Here is a 23,348-nt window from a genome sequence, read left to right on the forward strand (position 1 = left end):
TCAGAGTTGTCTCTTATTCTCATTTGTGCTGTCACCACCCAGCTCTGCCAGCTGTCTGTGAACCAGGATCCCCATAAGACCCTCTGTGTCCTTGGGCATGAGTCTGGCATTGCTCCAGTGCTGCCTGTGAGCATTTCTTGGAATAAGTTCTTCCTCCATGTCTTTCCCACCCATCCAAATGTGTATCCTTAAGAATGGTGGGGAAAATGTGGCTTTAGGACGGTGAGGTGCATGGGGGACCTTCTTGTTGATAATTCTGATCTCCTATCCCTGGAACTTGCCAGTTGGGACAGTGGTGCATGCTTCCAGCATGACAAAGGTAACCAGAATTCATCTGTTACAGAATTCATCTCTTTGAGCACTTTATTATGACTGCGGTCTTTTGCTACAGATTTTAAGGAACTGCAATCCACAGACTGAACTGGGGGGTCTCATTTTTAGGGTGTCCCCAGTACTCGTCCCCTGGGTTGGGGGTGCCAAAGCTGAGTGGGTCAGCGATCTGCGGTGAACAGCCAGGGAAGAATAGACATGTTTTAGGACTGCACAATTACAGTCATTGGCTCTTCACAGGAGTGGGGAATTTTACTTTGTCATTTTGATCTTACATTAAAATGTTAGGGCTTGTAGCTTGGTTTGCAGATATCTTGGTTAAGAAATAGAGGCTTGTTCAGAACATCCTAAATGAAGTCAAGTCTCGGTTCTCCACAGATATGAAGGGCAGGTGTAGGGTTGGTGATTGAACAGTTAGAATCCCTTTAAACCCTATTTTTATCAGCCTTGACACTCTTTCACCACTAAATCTCGTGAGAACAATGAGTGAGACGGCCTAGAAAGCGCCTTTCCACATCCTCCCTAGTCCTCCACTTGTGAATGTGCAAATGGCTAGCAATGGGAGAAGGCAACACAGGGCAAGCATCTCTAATCTGAAAATCCAAAGTCCAAAATGCTCCAAAATCTGAAACTTTTTTGAGCATTCTGTCAGCCCTCAAAAAGTTTTAACTTTTGAATTTTTTCATCAGTGACACTCACCCTGGTAAAGGGTATGCATATGTTCCAAACTCTGAAACACTTCTGGCCCCAAACATCTTTGATAAGGAATACCCAGCCAGATGTAAACCAGTGCTGCACGATGCCTAAATAATTCACCGGCAGTGATCAACCTCGGGTGGGTGTGGGTCCAGGAGGCTGGTCCAGCTAGGAAGTGGTAAATGAACAGAAGGCACTTAGAGCACAGGACAGCCCAGTCTTAAGGGGAGGCTTTGTCTACTTTAAGACAATTGGTTTCGTATTATTTTATACTGAAGACAAAAGCTGAGAAGAGACCAAAGTCCCACCCCAGTTAAATGCAGTCCTGTGAGACTTTGAAACCTTGGAACAACGATAAAAATGAACAATAAAAATGTGGCCATGAGTGATAATCCTCTGGGTTATAAACAGAATCTAGACTCTGGAAAGCAAGTTGACCTCCAACCTGTTGATAGCAGAAATGGAAATCTCAATATGGTCCCCTGGCCTCGCCTGGTGTTTGTGACACAAGGAGCCTCCTGTGTGTCCCTCAATGGTGATATTGATTGTGCCAGGTGAGGGGAGCCAGAGACTTGTTTTGGATAAGGCGGCCTGATAAGGGCCCCGAAAGAGTGGCCAGGGGAATAGAGACAGAGGTGCCACTTTAACAGCCAGTGTTTTGTCCTTGCCGTTGCCATTCTAGGAGAGAAGGGACATGAAAGTAGTCCATTGTCCCCTCTGGAAAACAAACAGGCTTCCCTTTGGAAGCGCGTGTAGCCTGAGCTCAGAAAGCTGAGGATTTCAGTGTGACACATGTCCCTCTGTCCCAAGCTCTTCCACTGCTGGTTATTTTCCTGGCTGTGTCACCTGCTGAGCAGGGTCAGCCCACGGTGGCCCAAGTAAGCGGGTGGGCAGCCTGGGCCCTGGGGACTTGGGCTGGGCCTTAGCTTGTGACCAGGTGCTTCCGTGTCCCTGGCTCTCCCTGCGATGCTGCCTTCTCTGTAGGTCCAGGCGCCTCACTGTGAGATTCTTCTGCCCTCAGGTGACAGCGAAGCCTGCGGATCCGTAGGCTTTCGCTGTGTGGGGTGGTCTAAGCTCTCCCACTATTGGACCCTTTGCCCGTGGCTATGTGTACCCATATGAAGATGGCTGGATGACTTAACCCATGCATCTCCCTCAGAGGGTGGGGTGTGAGCCCCACAATTCAAGGTAGAGCCATTGTGTGCTTGGTGTGGGTGCTGCCTCAGGTGACACGGTCCAGCCAGCTGCGCCCTGCAGGGTCGGGACACCCAGTCCCCACTGCTGCATGGAAGCATCTCTCCTTCAGTCTGCTGTGATACGTCACTTCCTCTTCTCTCCCTCCCCCTCTCCACCTCTTGGTGTCCTTCGCCTTTACAAAAGACCTCTCTCTCTGTTTTGTACTGACTTTTATTTTGCTATTTATTTATATTTTGGGTTTCTCATATAAGACAAACTATGCAGTATTTTAGTTTGTGTGTCTGATTTATTTCACATAACATTATGGCCTCAAGATACATCCGTTTTCCTACAAATGACTCATTTATCCTTCTTTATGGCACAGTAGTCCTCTGTTGTGGGCGAATACTACTTCTTCTTCATCCATCTGTTGACGGGCAGAATTTAGCTATTATGAGTTGTGCTGCCTAATACTAGGGGGAGGGTCTTGCTGAAGGATCTGCCTGTAGGGCATGTTAGAAAAAAACAACTTAGAGCCGGGGATTTAGCTCAGTGGTTCCATCGGCTACCTCGCAAGCATAAGGTCCCGAGTTCGATCTCCGGTACCAAAAAAAAAGCAGAAAAGAAAAGAGAAAAACAACTTAGAAGGAGGAAAGGTTAGTTTTGAGTCATGGTTTCCAAGGTTTCAGTCCATGGTTGCTGGTTCCATTGCTTTGGGCTCAAGGTGGGGCAGCACATCATGGCGGCAAGGGTGTATGGCAGAGGAGGCTGCTGGCCTGTGATGGCCAGGAAGCAAGAAGAGGAGAAGGAAGGGGCCTGGGTCCCCGGGTCCCCTTCAGGGGCATGACCACAGTGACCTCGCTCCCCCACACTAGGCCTCACCTTCTGATGTTCCCATCATCCTCAATAGCACCATCAGCCTGGGACCTGGCCTGTGGGATAAGGCCTGTGGGAACATTTACAATGCAAAGCAGAATGGGAAAACAGTCAGGTCTGCCTTGGGTCATATGTGTATTCAATTTGGTTGACACACATTTGTACATATTTATGAGGTGAAATGTGATGTTCTGATTAATGTATACATAGGGTAGTGATTCATTCAGGATAATTAGCATATCCGTCACTTTCAACTTTTATCATTTCTTTATGGTGAGTGCATTCAAATTCCTCTTTAATTATTGTGAGATCTATATAGTATGTTATATATATATAATATGTATACATGATATATGTGTACATAATAGATATTATACATATATAATATGTTATACATATTATATATTACAGACATTCCTCATTTAATGACCAAGTTCCATTCCTGAAACTAGATCGTTAAATGAGTTGGCTGTTAAGTGAGGAATTGTGCATAGTATGTACATTACAATATTCAGAACAAAGAAATGGTCAAAGGAAACTCCAACTTGATGACTTTGCTCTTATTTCCCTAAGTCTTACATGCAGTACTGTGATGTATAACAGAACATAAACTACAGCCCTGTACAGTATAATCAGCAAAAAGTACAGAACTATATAAATAAGGTGTACTCCACAAAAAAAGACATTGAGGCTTCATAAGCAAGATGTGAGAACTGCACAAAGAAGAAAGATGGGTGATAAGTCTGAGTGGCTGGTCATCAGTCCAAATGATCTTTAAACAGGTAAATCATTAAATGAGGAGTATCTGTGTGTGCATGTGTGTGTATTACAGTGGACCCTCGAGCTACAACCAGCCTGACATACAATCAATTTGGGTTATGACCAGTATTTTAGTTTTAACTTATGACCAAACTCTTGAGTTACGACCCGAATGCTGGCTGCCTGTGCTTCCAGATGGTCTCAGATACAGACTTAACCCTTAAAGGGTTCTGGAAGGAACATGGCCGCATCCTTTCCTGTGTGGGGTTAATGAGAAATCCCAGGCCAAAGTCTCTCTAAGGACACTGGGATCTGTCTATTACAAAGTGTGGCCTAAGATTATACAGGAGAGACTTTGAAGGCAATTGACTAACTTGAGTTACAACCAGCCCTTGGGAACGAATTGAGTTTGTAAGTCAGGGTCCACTGTAAACACATCATATATTATGTATGACACATTCTAATATACAATTTCTTATCCATTGTGTGTAGTATGTAGTATACATCACATGACATATACATAGCGCATTGTGATTTTTTATACCGACCCTGCCGTGCCCTGCCACTCTGGCACTCATTCCTCCCACCAGACAGTGGCAACCCCCCGATGTGCCGCCTCCCCCGCTGCCCTCGGCCCCTGCTCGCCGGTCCTGAAGTGTCCGCTCCTCCACTCTGCCCTCAGTGCCTATGTGCAGGGAGAACCTTCTAGCCGAGAAAGCGTGGGTCCTGTCTTTGTGGCGCCACGCAGAAGCCAGGCATGGGAGGACCGACTCCACATGCTCTGGTGTAAGTGGACTCTAATGCAGTGGATCTTGGGTGTCGCCGGTCTTTGAAGTTCGTCCCCATCCGGGAGGGGGCTTCTGAAGCTTTCTGTAACGTCGCCAACCTGCAGGGAGGGGTGAAGCGGCGTGCGTGTGCCTGGAATGTTCGCCTGGAGAAGCTGGGAGGCCTGGGCGTTTTAATACCAAGCGCGCTGCAGGTTTGTTTCCCTGGGGTGGGAAGCGGTGCTGCCAAAGACAGTTCCACCCTTCTGAGAGACTGGAAGAAGCTCAAAGGCCCGGGCGAAGGAAAGTTTCTGTTCTGGTTAAAGTGGACCAGCGATTTACCTTCTTCTGATTACAGAAGTTTGTCCAGGGTTTTTTAGGGTTCTCTGGCTTCATTACCTGATCTCTCGGGGGATTGTGTTTTGTTCTGTTCGCCACACCCATCTCTGCAGAGCCCTGCTTGGGCTGGTTGCCCCAGAGGAGCGCGGGCCTCGCCTGCCAGACGAGCCCCGCCCCCGCCCACTCCGGAATCGAGACTTGCCTGCGTGATGGAAAGCCAGGCTGCACTTCAGAGCAGCTCTGGGGATTCCCATGGTTTGGGCGCAGGGCCCCCATGAGCCCGACACTGGACAGCTGCCCTCGGGGGCCCCGTCACTAGCCTCGGACTGCTGTGGCTTCTCATTCATCCTCTCCAGCTGTGTCCCCGCCCTGATCCGCGTGCTACCTGTCCTTCCCCCACTGAAATGGCTATGTTGTTGATGTTGTTAAATTGTAGCTGCATATTTTACTGGCCACCTTCGGATTCCTCATCTAAACAGATATCAAGGCCAGTGGGGATGAGGAGAAGGTTTCTGGCAGTCTGTCAACCCATCAAGACAACAACACAGGTCAGTGTAATTCCATGTAGAGCCCAGGGTACCAACCTGTGCAGAGCAGAGACAAGAGAAACAAGTATCTGGGGAGCATCGGCCTTTGCCGGCATGGAGACATCTTCACCAGCACTCACCACGGAATCGTGTGAGAACTGAGACATGGCCTGAGACTATCTGTAGGAAGAAAAACAGGAGGGTTGAATTCCTGCCTTTTTCTCTCTCTGGCCCCAATCCTTACTTAATAACAAGAATGCCAGGACCTAGCACTGAAAGAAATAGCTGTTCTTTCTGAGAAAGTCCTCTTTGTTGCGCATCAAGGGAGCCAGATCAACAGCAGGTTCACAGAAAGCAGCACTGTTAGGAAGTTGGAAGTGAAGTTCTTCAACAGTGTCGCCTTGGTTCCCCTGAGCGGGAAAAGAAACCGGAAGTCAACATGTGGGGAGGTGCTCCTTGTCCATGTTCCAACAATAATTCCCTAACACCAACCGGGCCACCTACAGTTTAGTTCAATTCTGTCACGAGCCCCCTGGAGTTAGTGTGGACCCCACAGGTTAAAGGCCAAAGACCCCAGCGAGACTCCCCGGACCACCCAGATTTCTGACCGATTTGCCTACATATTTGGGTTCCCATGTTCCCTCCTCCATGTTGGATGGTTTGCTGACCAGTTTATAGAGCCCAAGAAAGCTCTGTGGTCTAACTACAGCTTTATTCTAAAGGCTACAGCTTTCCAGGAAGGGTCGAACGAAGCAGCATGAAAGAAGCTAACGACAGAGATGCAGAGTGGGTGCCCCCCTGGGGTTACCATCCTCAGAACTGGTCACCAACCAGTTTGTGTTGCTATGATGGAAGATCTGATCCTGGGCACTTCATAAGAAAACCAGCTTATTTCGGCTCATGGATTTGGGTGAAAAGTCCAAGCTCAGCGGGCCACATCTGACCAGGACCTCATGCTGTGTCCTAACATGGCAGATGGTTTCACATGGCCAGAATGAGTCCAAACACAGCAGCAGTGCATACGCGAGGGATCAAGCTGGAGGACACCTTGCTTTATATAACAGCCCACTTTCAGGGCTGCTAATCCAGTGCAGAGAGACCTAGCGCACTCCTAGGAGAGGAACACTGACCCTGGCTAAGGGTGTGCCCTTGTGTCTAAGTACCTCCCACTAGGCTTTGCCTCCAAGGCTCCATCAGTCTCAGCACTGTGACACCATATTAAGCTCCTAGCCTAGGAACCACAGCAAGTGGGGTTTCCCTGCTGTGCACAGTTGATTGCATCACTGGCCAAGGACTGACTTCATCTCCAGTGATGACCCTACCCTTTGCACCCAGGTGAGCCTGGCCTGAGGGCCTATCCTCCAGTCTTGTGCCTGGCTCCTCTGGTGTCCAGCCCTGTCCTTCAGCTGTCTCGAGGCCTCATTAGACTGACAGAGACACTCCTATCACTCAGGAAATTCCATCAGGTAGTTTTCTAAGCTCTCTGCCAAGATCTGAGGACCAACACCAAATACGTTCTTTTTTTTTTTTTCCCTCCATTAAGTTTACTGGTACATTTCAGTTATAAAATACAGTTACATGATGTGTCTTGGTTCTTATTTTTTTCCCCTTCCCCTGCCCTCCCTTCACCCCCTCCACCCTCCCTATTTGCAAAGACTTTGTTTCTATTTTTTTCCTTTTCTCATATTTTTTCTTTTCCCTTTTTTCCTTTCCCCTACCCCTCCTACTTCCCCTGCTCCTTTAGACCTTTACTTCCTATTACACAGTATCAATTACACATTTTTTAAATTACAATATCAAGATCTAGGAGACATTACCACAGATTTTACAGAATTTAAAAGGATATAGAAAGCATATTACAAAAATCTTTTCTGAAATAAATTTGACAACTTCTAAGAAGTACCTTGGAAGACAAATTAATGAAGCTAACACTGGAGGAAATATAAAATTTAGATAGCACCTGTTAAAGTATATTCCTAGCTTGAAAACCTACCCATATGACAACAGCAGGCCCATATACATTTTAACTGATAAATCAAACAATTAAAGCAGAAGAAAGAAGGAGCACTTCTCCCCTCATTAAATTTCTTCTTAAAGTTTTATACTTTTAGGCTCTCATATTTAGGTTCATAGATCCCTTCAAGTTATTTTCATGTATGGAAATAAAGGGTTGATGTTAATTTTTTATGTATGGATACCAGGTGTTCTAGTGCCATTTGATGAAAACACTGTCTCTTCTTCGGCTCTTGAATTGAGTTTATATTCTATAAAATGCTAATGTTAAATAATCTTTCAAAACTCAGTGGACCATATATGTGTGGTTCTATTTCCAAATACGTTCTCGATAATTTCACTGCTCCACCTGCCTGACTTCAGAAGGAAAGTTTGTAAGTGTCCTTGCTTTTTCTATCGACAGTGATCCTGAGACTGAGTTCCGGGAAATTTTGGTCCCCAGCAGAGAGGGCATTTCGAAGGAAGCTTAGTTTGGTTGAACACAAGCTGATGAGGTTGCACAAGGACGTTCCAGATGAGATGGCTTTAGGATCACCTCCAAGGGACACCCTCAAGAGTACAAGGGAACCACGGCCATGGAACTGTTAGGAGACAGACTTCTTGCTCTCAGCTCGCAGGAAAGGAGAGCCAGTGGAGGGCTGGAGGAGAATCAGGAGGGCTTGTCCTGGAAGCAGCCCACCTCGCTTCTCCCCACATCTTCGGGCAGAGTTCAGGCCTGTGGCCACGCTTATCATGGTGGGAAGGGTCATCTAGCTGTGTGCCTGCAGCCGCCACCAGATGGTCCCTGGAATACGTGACAGGGGCTGTTCACTGTCCCCTCAGTGGGAATGTCCTCCCCTAGACAGCGCCAGCCTCACTGTCCAGGTTCCTTTCAGTATCTACTTAGGAGATACCGCAACAGAGAGCCAAACCGGCCAGCCTGTTCCTATGCTGTGCCTGCCCGTCCTCCTGATCACGGAGTAAGAATTCAGCTACTCAGGACTTGCATTAGTCAGAGATCCCCAAGAAAGGACAAAAGGTTGGAGGGAGAAGGGAGATGTCTCCAGGGTTATGGAGGCCAAGTCCAGGATCTGCCATCTGCAGAGTGGTGTCTGCCCGCCTCCATGCCAGTCCACTGAGCTGATGGTGTCAGTCCCAGCCTAGGGCCACAACCCTGAGAACCAAGGAGGGCTATGGCGTAAGTCCCGGAATCCAAAGCCTGGAGAACCAGGGGCTTTGATGTCTCAGAGCAGAACACGATGACCCAGCTCAAGAGGAGGGAGAAATTGCCTTTCCTCCGACGGTTTCTGCTGTCTGGACCCTTGGTGGGTTGGCTGATACTCCTCTCCTATTGTGGACCTTCTTTACCTGGACCATTACACCGTCACAGCAGACATACCCAGAGATACTGTTTTACCCCAAAGCGGGGCATCCCTTAATCCAGCCTAGTCAGTGCACAGAATTAAACCTCACAGGGCTCTTGGTGACATGCAGTAGTCACAGACTGACTTCGAAAACAATGTAATAAAGAGCTAGGGATTTAGCTCAGTGGTTCCACCGCCTGCCTCGAAAGCGCAAGGTCCCGAGTTCAACCCCCAGTACCAAAATAAATAAATACATTTTTTAAAATAAATAAATAAAAAACAATATAAGTGGGCCGGGGATGTAGCTCAGTGGTTCTGCCACCTGCCTCGCAAGTGCAAGGACCCAAGTTTGATTCCTGATACCAAAAAAAAAAAAAAGATATAACAAAAAAAACAATGTAAGGTCATCAGGGACCTCAGCCAGTCAACAAAAGGGCTGGAGAGACAAACTCAGAGCCAAAGCCCAGCCCAGGTCGAGTCGCAGAGGCGATGTTCTTTGGACACCACCCTGGGGCGTCATCCCGGACAGGGGCCGTCAGGGGCCCTTCTGGGTTTCACCTTGGCTCAGCCCCTCGAGGTCCACACTACAGGCTGCAGGCTCTGACCGGCTTGAATGCAGGCAGGGGCCCATGCTCCAGCTGCTGGGGGACAAGGGTGGAGACTGTCATGGGAAATGGGGCCCCGAGTCCCTCCTCCGTGGGAATGCCCCCCAAACGAGCCATGTTCCTGAAAGGTAACCGAAACCATATGTGCACTGTCCATAGCTAGATATAAAATTCTGCATTGACGGTATCACTTTATGCTATCAGTTAATTTTCAAATATATATTTTTGTTAATTTTGCCCTCAGTCTGCTCTGTGTCCCTTGTAAATAGCTTTCTCTTGATCTCTGGGTAATTTTTGAGAATCTGTGTTTGACATACATAGGGATTTACTTAGGAGTTCTGCTTAGGACTCCTTGTGCCTTTTCATTTGAAGATCCTTGTCTTTCTTCTCTTCCAGAAAATTCGCAGCTATTTTGTCTTAGCTATTTTGTCTCAGCTATTTGTAATTATTGCTTCTCTCCTATTACTGTCTTTTAAAATTCCTATTTAAAACGTGGGTGCTTTCCTTATCTCTTTACAGACAGTAATGTTTCCTGGTCACTTGACACTCTCCTAGGCGCAAGGGGGTTTCTTTGAATGTGTTGTCTAGTTCTTTCTCTCTTCAATTATGTCTAGCCCGATGTTTAACTCATCCATTTCACTTTTGTTTTCAATGATTACAGTTTTTACTAAGTTCTGTTTGGTACTTATGCACATCTGCCTGTTCTTTCTTAACTGCCTTGTTCTTTTTCCACAGTGTTCTTGCTTTAAGGTTTCTAGCCCTCTTGTCTTTCCATTGTTTTGGATATTCTTCCTAATTAGCCTGTCCAGAGACTACCCTCCCGTGCACCCCTGGGGTCCTGTGTCTCCCCTTTCCTGCACTCTCCTCTTGAGAAGATTTCGTGTGGCTGATTCTTTTTTGTTGCATTCAGTAGGAGGTTTTCATCTCGTCACATCACATGAGGGTGGTTGAGTCTTACAAAGAGCCCTCGTTGACTCGCATGGTGAGCATTTCCCTTCAGCATGGCTCTGCCTTTGCTTTTCTGGGTGCATCTTCAGGTAGTTCCCTGAGGTGAGACAGGTGAGGAGAATGAATACATTTGGAATTTGTCAGCCACCTCAGAGGTGGTATGTCTCTTTCCAGGATGGGGCACCGGGCTGAGTTGGTTCTGTTTCTCTCTTTTCCTTACAAAAGCATAAAATCTACAAGCTCTTGTTTCTGATTCAAGGCCAGATGCATGGGAGTACAAGTATGAAAATCCAGTTCAAACAGGCATTGGACAAGTAGGTGACTCCCGGCTCATGTGGCTGACAGGGGCAGAGGTCACATGTGCACAGCCTGGGCTCTGTATTGTTGGTGTCTGTGTCAGAGGAAGAACCTGTCTCCAGTCTTCCTCTGACTCTCTCTGGCCCCTTCAGACATAATTCAAACACAACTACAAGATTAATGAGTCCTTTAGAATCACAGCTCCAAGTAAGTCCCTCCTGGCTCAGAATCCTTTAGCGATTCACTTTGCACCTCTGGTAGAAAGTCCAAATCATTGTGGTTGACCGAGGCTCATTCATGGTTTCAGCTTCATCTCTTCCTTCCATATCCTCCAATTAATTCCAACAGAAGTACTCTCTGTCCCTTCTCTGAGCCCCAGCGGCATTCATTGCCTATGGCCCTGGGCCACTGCATTCCACCTTCTGTGGTGCCGGAAGGCCTGTCACCGATCTGCCCTGAAGGGTTTAGATGATGACACCCCCAGGCCTCCCACCAGGGATTAGGTTAAGCCAGGCAAGTGGCTCCTGAGCTGCACAGCGCAGGTACAGAATCTGCAGCTCATTCTTGGGTAGAAGTGTCTTCAGTGTCATTGCTCTGGCGCAGTGAAAGGTCTCATTCCTGGCAGTGAGGCTGGAGCACAAAGCGAGATACCCCGGTGCCCACACAGGGTCCCTGTCTGCCCCATTCCCAGCCCTCCTGGTTGGGTCCCACTCCATGGCACTCCCTTCCGGGGGGCTGCTCTCCTGGCTCAGCAGGACCGTGAACCCTGCCTGGCACAGCCACCTGTTGACCACGATGTGTTATCTTCCGAATCTGACAGACACCTCGGCACGCTCCTCTGCTGGCTTTACACGCAGCAGAGTGGGCAACACAGATCTACTTGCTTAAAGATGCTCACTCAAGTCTGGAGTGTGCTGGGGACTGGCCCCGAATGGACAAGAGTAGAAAGCATTCACGAAAGCAGGGGTCCCACAGGAGCTACTGTGTGAACAGGTCTTTTTCACAGCTCCACGGAGCCCATGACAGCACCTGGCATGCAGCAGACACTCCAGGCCAGTTTTTAAATGAAGCAGTGGATGAGTTAATGTGTACATCTTTTCATCTCCGACAGATTACAACAGCAGTGAACTAAAAACAGCCTGCAGGAAGCATGAGCTTTATGTGAGCTTCCAAGACCTGGGGTGGCAGGTGAGTGCTCGGGACAAGGCCAAGGTGCCCTTTCAGCAGCTTGTCCTTACCTGGAGGGGGTGACAGCCGGCGTTCAGGGCCAGAGCTTCAGGGCCTGTGGAAGTCCCGGGAGGCCTCACACTCAGGAGCGAGACGCCTTTCTGGGGTTGCCAAGCTCTGCGATCCCTCAGAGTCAGTGCCCACACTGCCCAGTGCAATGACCTTGTTCTTCCAAAGCCCACACAGCATATATTTATTTGGGCATTTGAACAATTTTTGTTTTGAAACAGGGTTGGAAAAAATAATCTAATGGTTAACTTCTTCACTAGCTACAAATTGCCTCATCCAAACTATTCAAAAGAGCACAAAGGCTTTGCCTCATAGCTGAGAGCCAGCCACCAATAGTTCATAAGAAAAGAAAGCTAATTACAGGTGGCGAGCGCACTTGTGTGTGTAGTGGTAACTGCTCTGACAGGAGCACCAGTGGCTCAAGAGGGTCTGTGGGTCCAGTTACAGACAATCTGACTTAAAGTGGCTTGACAGGATTTTTCAACTTTATGATGGTGTGGCATTGAATTCCGAATGGTAATCTTTCTGGGCTGGTAATAGTGGTCCAGTCCTCTCTCCCAGCGCTGGGCTATGAAGGGAAAGCTCACCACAGCGTGCTGTGCTGCTCGGCTAGATGTCCTGGGGGTTACTTATACTAAGTGCGTTCTGACAGAGGACGGCTTCTGTGGGATGTGTCCCCACAGGAAGTCCAGGAGCATCTATCTGCCCATGAAGACAGCCGCCTGTGCCATCCCAGGCTTCATGCCCTGGCTTTTGGCACGGCCATGTGGATGTGGACAAATGCCAAATGCTCCCCGTGTCTAACTGTCCAACATGGTATCCCACTTTCACATGGGGTTCTGAGCACAGATGGTGTGGGAACGAGTGTGTTCATCTTGTGTTGCTTCCTTTTGCTCTGAAATCAAGGACTGGATCATTGCACCCAAGGGCTACGCTGCCAATTACTGTGACGGAGAATGCTCCTTCCCGCTCAATGCACACATGAACGCCACCAACCACGCCATCGTGCAGACCCTGGTGAGTCCTCCGATTTCACTAGGGGGGATGAAGCCCATGATAGGTGGCATCATTTCTAATTGTACACTTTGTTTCTGGCGCAGGTTCACCTTATGAATCCTGAGTACGTCCCCAAACCATGCTGTGCACCGACTAAACTAAATGCCATCTCCGTTCTTTACTTTGATGACAACTCCAATGTCATCTTGAAAAAATACAGGAATATGGTTGTGAGAGCTTGTGGATGCCATTAACTCAAAACCAGCTGCTGGGGCACTCGTTCTACCCTGGAGTCCCGGATTACACCTGCCTTAAAAACTAGAACAATAAAATAGCCATGCAGTGGAAGTGGGAGGAGACTTGGAAGCATCTCATGCTGGTGCCTTATGAGCTGCCCATGGAAGATGTCCAAAGGACCTCGCTAATAGCCTGCTCACTTCGTAAATGTGTGAGTAGATGCTGGTCTGTAGGGAATGGAATTGGAATGTTTGGAGTGAGAGACCTGGGAACAGCAGAAACACAACTTTGAGGCCCCCTCCTGCCCCTCAAATTAGTCTTAGCTTTATATCAAGCTGTATTGTTACTACGAAAAATATTCTTGGAGGAGTGTAAGTATTCTTGGAAGCAGCACCGGCTGCCTCAGTAGGATCTGTCAAAGTAGAGTTGAGAGGTGGGGGCAAATTCTGATCAGATCGGTAGCGTGGACTCGCAGGGCTCCCAAAGGTGCCTCTGTCTCATGTTTGCTCCGTGTCTGCGCTAGTGTCACTAGGGCCAAGTGTACTGATTTCAGGCAAAACAAATCATCCCAGTTTCACACCTCTGTCCCCCCCCCCCCCCATTTTTTGCTACAACTGAAAGCAGAGCAACTGATTCTGAGGCTGTACCGGCTGCAGAGTCTTTGCAGTGGCTCTCATTTTAACCGAGTCACCTCTGCAAGCAAGGCCACACCCATCCTGTGCGCATGGGCTTTGCCCGGGCCCTCGGAGCACTGGCTCCAGTGTCTTATCTATCCCTTAGCGCGGTTCTCTGGCCCCATACAGCGTCAGGCGCTGCAGGGTGAGGGCTCCTGAGGGAAATCAACCTGTCCCAGCAGTGGGTTCCTGCAGAGGAGCGTGCTGTTTATGAATGAACCGAAATCACAATGTTCTCCTTAGAAAAATAAGATTCAGATTAAATCTTAGCATATTTTTAAAATGTCTTTTTCACAATCATGTACTGGGAAACCAATTTCATACTAAACTGATTAAATAATGCATTTATAATCTACAACTGTTTGTACTTACAGCTTTTTTTGTAAATAGAAACTAATTTATTGTTTGTTTCCTGTTTTGCTGTAACAAGACCAGACCTTTTTTTTTTTTTTAAAAAAAAAAGAGTTTATTTAGAAAGTATAGTGTAAACAAATCGTACCACCTTGATCCGAATACAAGACTCATGATTCGAAGCTGAAGCCACTTGGGACACTGGCCTTCTCGAGAAAGTTGGGTTCTTTTCCTGCACATCTGTGAGCCACGCGTGACTAATAAAGATGTCCTTTAAGGCAGAGGCTGGCCGAGACGCTGCTCTGTTAGCTCCTGCGCCAGACCGCAGGCGTGGTCTGTTTCTGAGCTTTCTCCCACCAGCTGCACGGTGCCCAGTGTCCCCGGGAGGCAGGGAAGGGGACTGGCCACCAAATGGTTATCACAAAAAGGAACCTGATGCTAACAAACACAGCTCCGTGTCTTATCACTACAGTTGCTTATGTCCAAGGGACAGTAAAAATCTTTAATGACCAGGATGGCACGACTTAGGAGGCCAGCATCAATATCTGCACATCCCTGCTGACTTCAGTCTTGAGGCCCAATGAGTGCCACTGTCCATACATTGTAAGTCGACCTCGCGGAAGGCAGACAACATAGAGCAAGCTGCTAAAAGGACTACTGCAGAGCAGAAGCAGAGCCCAGAGTAGGGCTGGAGGTCCCTGGATACCAGGCCTAGAAGGCCTGTCTGGTCCCACTGCCCTAGGCAGCAAATGTAACTGGAATCTCAAGAGCTGATGGACGGTCAGGACCAGCCACCTTTCTAGGGAAGACGTCAGGGCCTTCATTGCACACAGACTCGGCTGCATGCTCACACTAGGAGCTAGTGCAATCCCTCACCCTGTGAGCAACACAGCAGGATCCTTTGCACAACAGTGGACTTGACAAGTGCCCATACGCACGGCGGGGGCCTGACAAGTGCCACTGCCTTCATTATGGCTGGTCTCTCTCGCTGAGAGAATGAACAGAAGATCCAGCGGGGCCCATGAGGGAATCTTCCAGGGGCTTGGGTTTTTGTTTTGAGATCTGTTCCAAGCTCCAGACCAACCCTATTATTAATAGTTGATAATGACCTTCAGATCAGAGAGACATCAATGGTGCCACAGGGCCGCCCTTCCAAGACTCCAGGGCAGTTTAAAAAGAATACTAGGCTTTTGGATGGTGCTTTTGCTAGAATCACTTGGGAGCCAAAAACAGTCCAGCAGTTTGATTTCCCTCAACTCCGTTTTAGTCTCAAAGGAAACTATTTAATTTCATCAAGGGAAGTTAGAGGGGATGGATCACCCCTGAAAATATTCAGTTTGCACAGTGACCAAGAGTTATGCATTGACTTAGGAAACTTAAGAATCCGCAGCGTGTGTTGGTTTAAACACACACACCTAGAAGACACCACAATTCAGTACATTCAGCTCTGTGTTACCACCACGGAAACTCAGACGTCTGGCCGACTACCTGGGCTGCCAGACAGCGTCTCCAGCAGGGTCTCTACAGTTCGTCTTTCACCTGGCGCAGAACGAAGTGGTGTAAAGACTCTAGGTCTCTACCGCCGCTGTGCTCGCTGACTTTTTTACCACCTCGGAAGAGCAGCAACGTGGGATAGCCTCGGACCTTTAAAAGCAAACAGAAAAGGCTGGCAACCAGGGCTCTGAACCACACATAGACTGCTTCTGAAAACCAGATAAACTCCTCCAGGTGGGACTGCAAAATCCCAGGGCTCATTTCTAAACAAGTAATTGGATGATAAAAGGACCAGTTTGGACAGCAGAGCCTTAGGGTGAGGGGTTCATTTCCGGATCAACAGTTTCACTGAAGATTAGTATCACAGTGACTTTACCCAAACTAGATTTGGACCCGGGGCCTGGAAGCCTGCACTGTGGACCATGCCTTTCTCCCCTGATGATGTCAAGGGACAAAAACATGACATCTGCGTTACATCCCAATCTGATTACTCCAAAGCTTAAAAAAAAAAAAAAAAAAGGTACATGGGAGGTACCGTCACCAGAGGAAAGGGCTCCGTGGAAGAGCACTAGCCTTGAGTGCACGATCCCTGGGCGTAGATCCCCAGGACCATGGCAGCAAACACAAACGGGAAAATATAAACCATAGCTCCCTGGGCCCTGAGACTGTGCCCACAGCTCAGGCTGAAGACAAGAGCAACACAACCGAGCACAGGGCTGGCTGGTGCTGCCTTTCACCAGCAAGTTCAAGTTCTATCTGCCTTTCCTTTGGCCACTGTCCTCCAATGCAGACTTCTGCGGAGCCCGAGCCCCTGGGTATCATGACAGAGGCTGCAGTTAGCACCAGTTAGCAGGAATGGTGTGGAGCAGGCACCCCGTTCCTATTGCCCGCAGCCCGCATTGAGATGACCCAGAGCAGGAAAAGAAGGAACACCTTGGCCTTGAGAGGATCTTCTGCTTCTCAAAACAAAACTCAAAAGGACCCGAACAGTGCTGTTGTGAGCTGAGGGCAGCATGCGTTCTCTCTGCTGGGTCCAGGACACCCAGCCCCAGTCCCCCGGGGACCCTGCCATGCACAGGTCCCCGGCCTGCTGCCATCAAGGCTACCCACCGAGTACTTGCTGCATACATCCCGCTCCGCTGTGCAGTCGACCTCAGCAATCTTGACCTCTGCCAAACCAGGGAATTCCTTCTTAGAGAGTTCCTCCCAGGTAGGAGCCAGATTCTTACAGTGACCGCACCTGGGGACAGAGCATGATGGCTGTGGTGAGAGCACTCACTGCCAAGCCCGCTTCTTCGGTGAGACGGTCAACAGCCACCCAGGAATGCATAAAACATCAAACTTCCCCACAGGATGCACACTAACTCCTCCTCCCCCATCCCAAACAAGGAATTCAAAGCCATCCAAAGTACACTGTTGGACAGCCTGGTAGATGGCCACACAATTTTTAAAAAATCACTTGATTACTGAGAACATTTGAGGGTTGATTGCTTAGCATCTTAAAATTTCAGAACTTCGTTTTCTTGATGCTTCCGTGAAAGTCTGGTTCCAGCCTTCTCTTGACCCCTTGGCTTTAGTCTCATCTCTTTCTGGCCCTCTCCTATATTACATGGGCTTCTCCCCTTCTATGCAAGGGCATCATCTTTCTTCACTCAGTCTACACAGCTCCCGAGAGCTCTGCTCACTGGCTCTTCACCCCTGCCTTTGTGGTTTCTCATGAGGACCTGGGGTCAAACAAGCACACAAGCAAAAGTGATGTGGACCTTGCTTGTGTCTCTTTAGGTGAAGAATTTCAGTCTTACTTGTCCTTGTGATGACAAAGCAGTTTCCATTTCACAGCTGAGGACACGGACAGTCAAGGGGTTCAAAGGACATAATGTTTATATGAGGAGGGATGGAAGACTATGCTGTGTTTAAAACCTGATTAAAGTCACACTGCCAAAAATCTCCTTTATCTCATTGCTCTCGCTCTTTCCAAAGCAGTTCTGAAGTCGTCTTTCGTGAGTGTCTTTAGCCGCACTGTTGTAACTGCCTCAATGTCCTGAATCAGTTCAAAATGTTGACCTTTCACTGTCATTTTGAGCTTGGGTAAGAGCCAGAAATGGCAGTGCCGGATCCGGTGCACAAGGTGGATGAGGACATACAAGCCTGCCTTTCCTCTGAATGGAACCTGGCAGCAGCATTCACTGCATTTTTGATCACCTCTCATAAAACCACTCACAAAGGACAACTTCCAGAACTGCTTCTGAAAGTGGAAAGAATGGCAGGTAGTGTGTTTGAAGTCAGGAGGGATATTCTAACGGGGGTCAGTGGCAATGCATCTTTCTTCGAAGTGTGGACATTCACCGTAACTTCTGATCACTGCTTGTAGTTCACAGCAAGCCTCAGAACCTGCCAGCTTGCCACCTCCTCAGATCGACGGTCTCAAGTGAGCTCACTCCATGTCCTTGTTCCCAAGGACTAAGTGGCAGGAAGGGTCAGGTAACTGGGTCACATATTCAGCATCTAACAGAAAGCCGAGTTCTACTGGGTTTCTCTGTAACATTATTCCAGAGGAACCCAGGAGCTGAGCTACATCATGTTTATTACTTAATGAAAATCTATTTGGAAAAGTACCCAGATGCCATAAAACTTAAGTTTTGTAAGGACATCATAATCCACCCCATTTCTGTTTCCTCCAAAGTAGATGGAGCTTTAAATTACTCTCATTCTCTAAATAATTCCCAGTGCCATGGAACGGGACCCTGTCTGAATACAGGGCTCTGATGCCAGCATTTCCTCATCTGCTGAGTGAGCGAGCGTGGCACCTGCTGACGTAAGTCTGTGAGGTTGGTTGTGAGCTGGAAAATGTGCTGGGACTTAAGCGCACTGGAACAATGTAGCTTCTACTGAAGTAACCACTTACCACGGGGCATAGAACTTGACAAAGGTTATTCCTTCTGCAATGGTGTTGTCGAAGTTCTCTTCAGTGAGCGCCAACACAGTGCTCTGCAGGACAGAAGCAAGCCACAGCTCAAATGTCTCAGTCTTTAAAAAGTGCTGTTCTGCAAGCTCCCGAGCCACACACAGCAGAGATGATGGCCCAGCCCAAGGGGCAGGACAGTCAGTGCACAGGCCAAAAACGCGAAGACACCCAGCCCTGCCTGCTCCTGTCAGCCCCAGAGGCCCAGGGGCAGCATGCGCCTGACCTGCCTGCCCCGGGCTGCTTTCCACACTGACCACTTTCCTCTCCCCGCCAGGCAGCTGTGAGCATTCACCTTCTCTGGGCAACAGAACGAGCCTAGTTAGGACAGCACAGGCAGTGGTACGTGTTTTACATAGAACAAGCCGCTTTCCATTTTATGTGCAAAGTAATTGTGCAAAACACTCATCCAAGCTCTGGCTAGAGAGTTTCCGGGGAAAGCCACCATGCGGTCAGCTCTGACACAATCCCAGGCTGACAGTTCTTTGCAGGGTTCCGTCTGTGTTTCCAGAGGGTGGCTGTTTACCATGTGGCCCCGTGCGACAGGGAGTCTGAGGCCAGGCAGGGCCATCTCAGAACACTACCGTCCTTATGTCTAGAAACACCTCGACGCTCACTGCAAGGCCCACTCAGTGGTGGAAACTTCTTGTAAACAGTTCCGTGGTGAAGGCCTCCATAGCGTGTAATTATGGTCAATTTGGGATGGTCTTTATAGCTCCGTGGCACACATGTTCCTCTTAATAGACAAAGTCACGACAAATACACATCAATCGTTTGTTTCCACCACACCCTCAGATCTGCACTAATGCCCAGGCCACCCCTAACCCATAACAGCCCATCCAAGGGGGCAGGTAGCTCTGTGGTTTTTCTAATCACAAACAAGCAGGGGTTCCTGGAGAGGGACAGTTCTGGGGAGTCACGTTCTCTCATGTGTGTGGAGGGACCTGAGGACCCCACTGTCCCTGGTAAGAGCATAGCAAGTAATGGGGGCACTGAAGCAGCAGCAGAAGTGGAGGTGTCCAGAGGAGCCCCCCACACACCAAGTATCCCAAACCCCACGGATGCTCGGGTCCCTTAGATGGAAGGTGGCACAGTATTTGACCAAATATAGGAACACTCAGCAGGACACTAAATCATCGCCAGCTGACTTGTAACACCTAGTACACTGTCAATGCTACACCCGAACTTCTTCAGGGAATGACAAGAAAAGGCTGCGTGTGTGCAGACAGTTTCTGTGGCTGGTTACACTTTGGGCTCAGAGGGCCAGCTGAACTCTGCCCTGGAAACGTGGGGAGCAGCAGTCCTCGCTGGTCATCACCTTGCTGCTCCTCCAAGCACACATCTGCCCCTCCTGCTCTGGTCCTTCCCTGTGCCCGGGCTGCACGTCCCCCGGCCTCGAATGGATCTGAGCGGGGTCTGAACAGTGCCGGACTCCGCCTTCCTGCTCCTCCTGGGAGCTGTGGGTGCCACAGCCGGACTTCACGCTCTCCTCTGCGGCCGCTGTCACATCCTCAGTTTGGGGGCTCCCTGTCTTTCAGGTCCATCCAGCTCCTTGTCTCTTCTACACCTGCAGTGGCGGCTCATCCTTCTACATTCACATCTGCTCCAAACTTCCAGGGGCTCCCAGTGGACTCAGGATGTAGCTCACGAGCCTCAGCCGGCCGACCGAGTCACCGCTCTGCAGCTGTGGCTCCCCACATGGCACCCCTCGGCCTGCGTGCACCCTAAACCCACAGCTAGTTCACACGGTCACATCTGGCCTCTGTGCCTCCCCCTGGCAGCTCCCGAGTCCTGCATCCCAGGGTGAGCACCCTGCATACTCGCTCACCAAGGCCCCGTGACTCGGGCTCCTGTGAGTTGTCCCCTTTGCCCCCACAGACCCAGGCCCTGGCCTAGGATGGTGCCTGAAACCTAAAAGACGCTCAAGGGGCACAGAACAAAGACATCTAAACCCTGCCGCAACCTCAGTGAATGAAGACCACACCTTGGCACATCAGGGCGGCCATATCCTCTCAGCGCCGCACACCCCTCCCTGCTGCAGATCTCTCTGAGGCCTAGGCAACTTCCGGAAGTGAAAAGAAATGGGCCCAGGGGCAGCAGCCAAGACTTCTCAGCAAACACCCTGCTCACACAGCATGGGACAGGAAGGCTCTCGAGAGACTTTCTAACATCAGCTACTCTCAGGATCCATCTCACTTCTATCGAATCTACAAGCTCCTATGGAGCGCATCAAAGATGAACAAACAGGTCTGTGTTGGGGCCACTGCCGCTGTTTGAGAAGGCCCCCCCCCGCCCATCCTGACCCAAGCAATGGGCACTCACCTTGTGCCCCATGGGCTCCGCGGCCAGCACTGGGGCCTCTGAGGGTTCCACAGTCTCGGGGGCTCCTGCCTCCAGATCTGGACCTTGCAGCTGTGACACCACGTAGTCTCTCAGTGACTCCAGGTCCCGCTTTCCCTTGTACTGATCCACCTGTCGGAGACATGGCCCATGGGGACGCTGCTGAGTTGGCTCCTGTCACAGTGCTCTGACCGTAGCCTCCCTGACCCCCCACCAGGTCCTTGGAAGTGGCTTGTCATACTGGGGGATGGCTCCCACCCCACCTAATTGGCCAAGGAGAGATCATAAACCTGTCTTAGCGCTCGGGGGAGAAGGTGCAGCTCCTGCCCTGTGGAGTCTGGACTGGAGGCGGCCAGTGTGCCATCGAGCTGATGGGACCCAGAGGCTGCCTGCCCACCAGGCCCTGGCAGAGGAGGGACTGAGCCAGGCATTGTCCCCACTCCAGGCTCTGCAAGGCCTGTTAGTGACCAGGGCAGGGACCTCGAGCCTGGGTAGCCCGCTGAGTCACAATAATCTGAGCCACCGGAATGTTTCAAAACAGCAGAACAAGTAGTCCTTTTTCTCAACTACCCAGATCTTATCAATTAGAGAACAAGAGGTCTGTTCCGTGGTATGCGTTTCTCCAAGCCAGGGCCCCAAAGCCATTGACAGTGTCCTCTGGAATGCAACGCCCATCACACACTCAGGAGCTCTGCCCTCTGTGGCTGCAAGAACTGAAGACGCACCTTCTTGCCATCTCGGAACCAGAGCAGGGTGGGGTAGCCTCGGACCTGGTGTTCTGAGCAGAGTCCATAGTGCTGCGTACAATCCACCTGAAAACAAAGCGCAGTAAAGCTCCCGGTCAGCTTCCTCATGGCCTTGTGCTGAAGGGACTTTCAGGTGCCTTGTACTTAAAGACAGAAGGCTTTTTAAAATTCCACATTCCATAGCAGCTGTGCCAGCAAGTTGCAGTTTTTGGAGAGACTTCCTAGAAGCTATCCCAAAATACACCTGAGCTAAGGAACAGGGTAACAAGATTTATTTTAATTCAGTTGAAAATGCCAGTTCTTAGGAGCTGGAAGTTGAGCAGGGCAGCAGCTCACATCAGCAAACCTCCCCTGACACCCGGAAGGGGCTACAGCCGATCTGCTATGAGCAGGACCCTTTGCTGGGTCACAGTGCCCGCTTGGAAACTCGCTCTCATGTCGCACTTATGCAGTCTCAAAATCTACAGGGATGGGACGGGAATGTGGCGTGGGGACAGAGCATGTGCTTAGCATGCGGGGGGGTCCTGGATTCCAACAATGGCACCACAAAAAACACTGTAAAAATGTCCAGCTGAGATTATTCTGTTCTTAATTCTATACATTTAGTTTACCAATGATCACAGCTCTTCGAGCTTTATTTAAATCTTTCAAAAATTTTGCCCCACATTCTCAGGAAACATTTTGCTCTAAATCACTTCTTTCCTTTTGATTTTCTGTTGGCCCTAAAATGGGCTGAGCAAGACTAAGTTGTTTTACACTGTGTCAACAAAATAAGGTCAACACTTTCAGCCCTAAGACTGCAGTGGAAGAGCAGTGGGAGGGTTAAGGGAACGCACAGGGGCCCCGACCCAAGGTCGCTGGAGGGGACCAGCATGCCCGAGGGTCGCTGTGGGCCAGCCTGCCACTCAGGCCTGGGCTGACACCAAGTGCAAATGACCTCCCCTAAAAGCTCACGAAATAACTGAGTAAAGGTACAAGGAATGGGGCGAGACAGAAGACTATAACCACTTCCAGGGAATGTTCAGGAAATACAGTCACAATCACAACACACGATCAGAACACATGACTGAAAGGAACGGGCAGAAATGAAAGCTATTTCACAATGATTACCATTTACTAAGCATTTGCTTCACACCAAGGTATTTTCAACTTCACAACCGTACTCAGCATATCTTGTCTGTTTTGCAAAGGGAGAGGGGTACAGAGAAGTTTCACCCAAGGTTGGCCACTCAGGTCTATCAGACCCCAAAATTCTGCTTTGGACCATCGCCCTGTCCTATGCAGATCACCCTCTTAACTGTCATACCCAAACCTGCGGCGCTACTTCTATACGTAGATGAGCCCCACGGCCAAGTAGGAAAAATGAAATTTTTAAAAGGGAAATCCATGCAGGGTGTCTGGGGGGTGCCAGAGGGTGATGAGAGGAACAGTGCCCGATGGCCCAGGAGCTACAGTGGAGAGCTTCAGAAAATCCGGGTACACAGACAGCACGGGACATGGCTCCTCCACGTCACGTCACGTCATGTCACGGGGCAGTCCCCGGGCCGCAGGGCAAACCAGGCTCACTGTGAGCGAGGCTCTTCTGTGAGCTTGCGTGAGTGCACAGCTGAGGGCCTCAGGGAGCCCCCGGGGGACCCAC

General features: G+C 49.5%; 2 protein-coding genes across 3 annotated transcripts in view; one reads left to right on the forward strand and one right to left on the reverse strand.

Annotated features, from left to right (window-relative positions):
- Bmp6 (bone morphogenetic protein 6) overlaps positions 1-14,174 on the forward strand; it is a 152,764-nt gene extending 138,590 nt beyond the window's left edge. Inside the window, exons 5-7 of the mRNA XM_004847720.4 lie at positions 11,785-11,861; positions 12,816-12,926; positions 13,010-14,174. Coding sequence (XP_004847777.1) covers positions 11,785-11,861; positions 12,816-12,926; positions 13,010-13,159 — 338 coding nt within the window. The 3' untranslated portion in view covers positions 13,160-14,174. The remainder of the gene's footprint in view (positions 1-11,784; positions 11,862-12,815; positions 12,927-13,009) is intronic.
- Positions 2,520-23,348, reverse strand: part of Txndc5 (thioredoxin domain containing 5) — a 37,594-nt gene continuing 16,765 nt past the window's right edge. The window contains exons 6-11 of one of the 2 annotated variants that reach the window (XR_015439091.1): positions 21,689-21,775; positions 20,946-21,095; positions 18,567-18,649; positions 16,772-16,901; positions 5,734-15,811; positions 2,520-5,647 (exon numbers count right to left, since the gene is read on the reverse strand). Coding sequence is in view for 1 of the 2 variants with exons in the window: in XM_087181166.1 (XP_087037292.1) it covers positions 15,689-15,811; positions 16,772-16,901; positions 18,567-18,649; positions 20,946-21,095; positions 21,689-21,775 (573 nt within the window). In the remaining variant the exon portion in view is untranslated. Of the gene's footprint in view, positions 15,812-16,771; positions 16,902-18,566; positions 18,650-20,945; positions 21,096-21,688; positions 21,776-23,348 lie in introns of both variants that reach the window. The other variant, XM_087181166.1, reaches the window with a different exon arrangement.

Source organism: Heterocephalus glaber, unplaced genomic scaffold (genome assembly GCF_053883595.1).
Source record: "Heterocephalus glaber isolate CG9 unplaced genomic scaffold, H.glaber_assembly_v1.0 deba00001472, whole genome shotgun sequence".
Lineage (NCBI taxonomy): Eukaryota > Metazoa > Chordata > Mammalia > Rodentia > Bathyergidae > Heterocephalus > Heterocephalus glaber.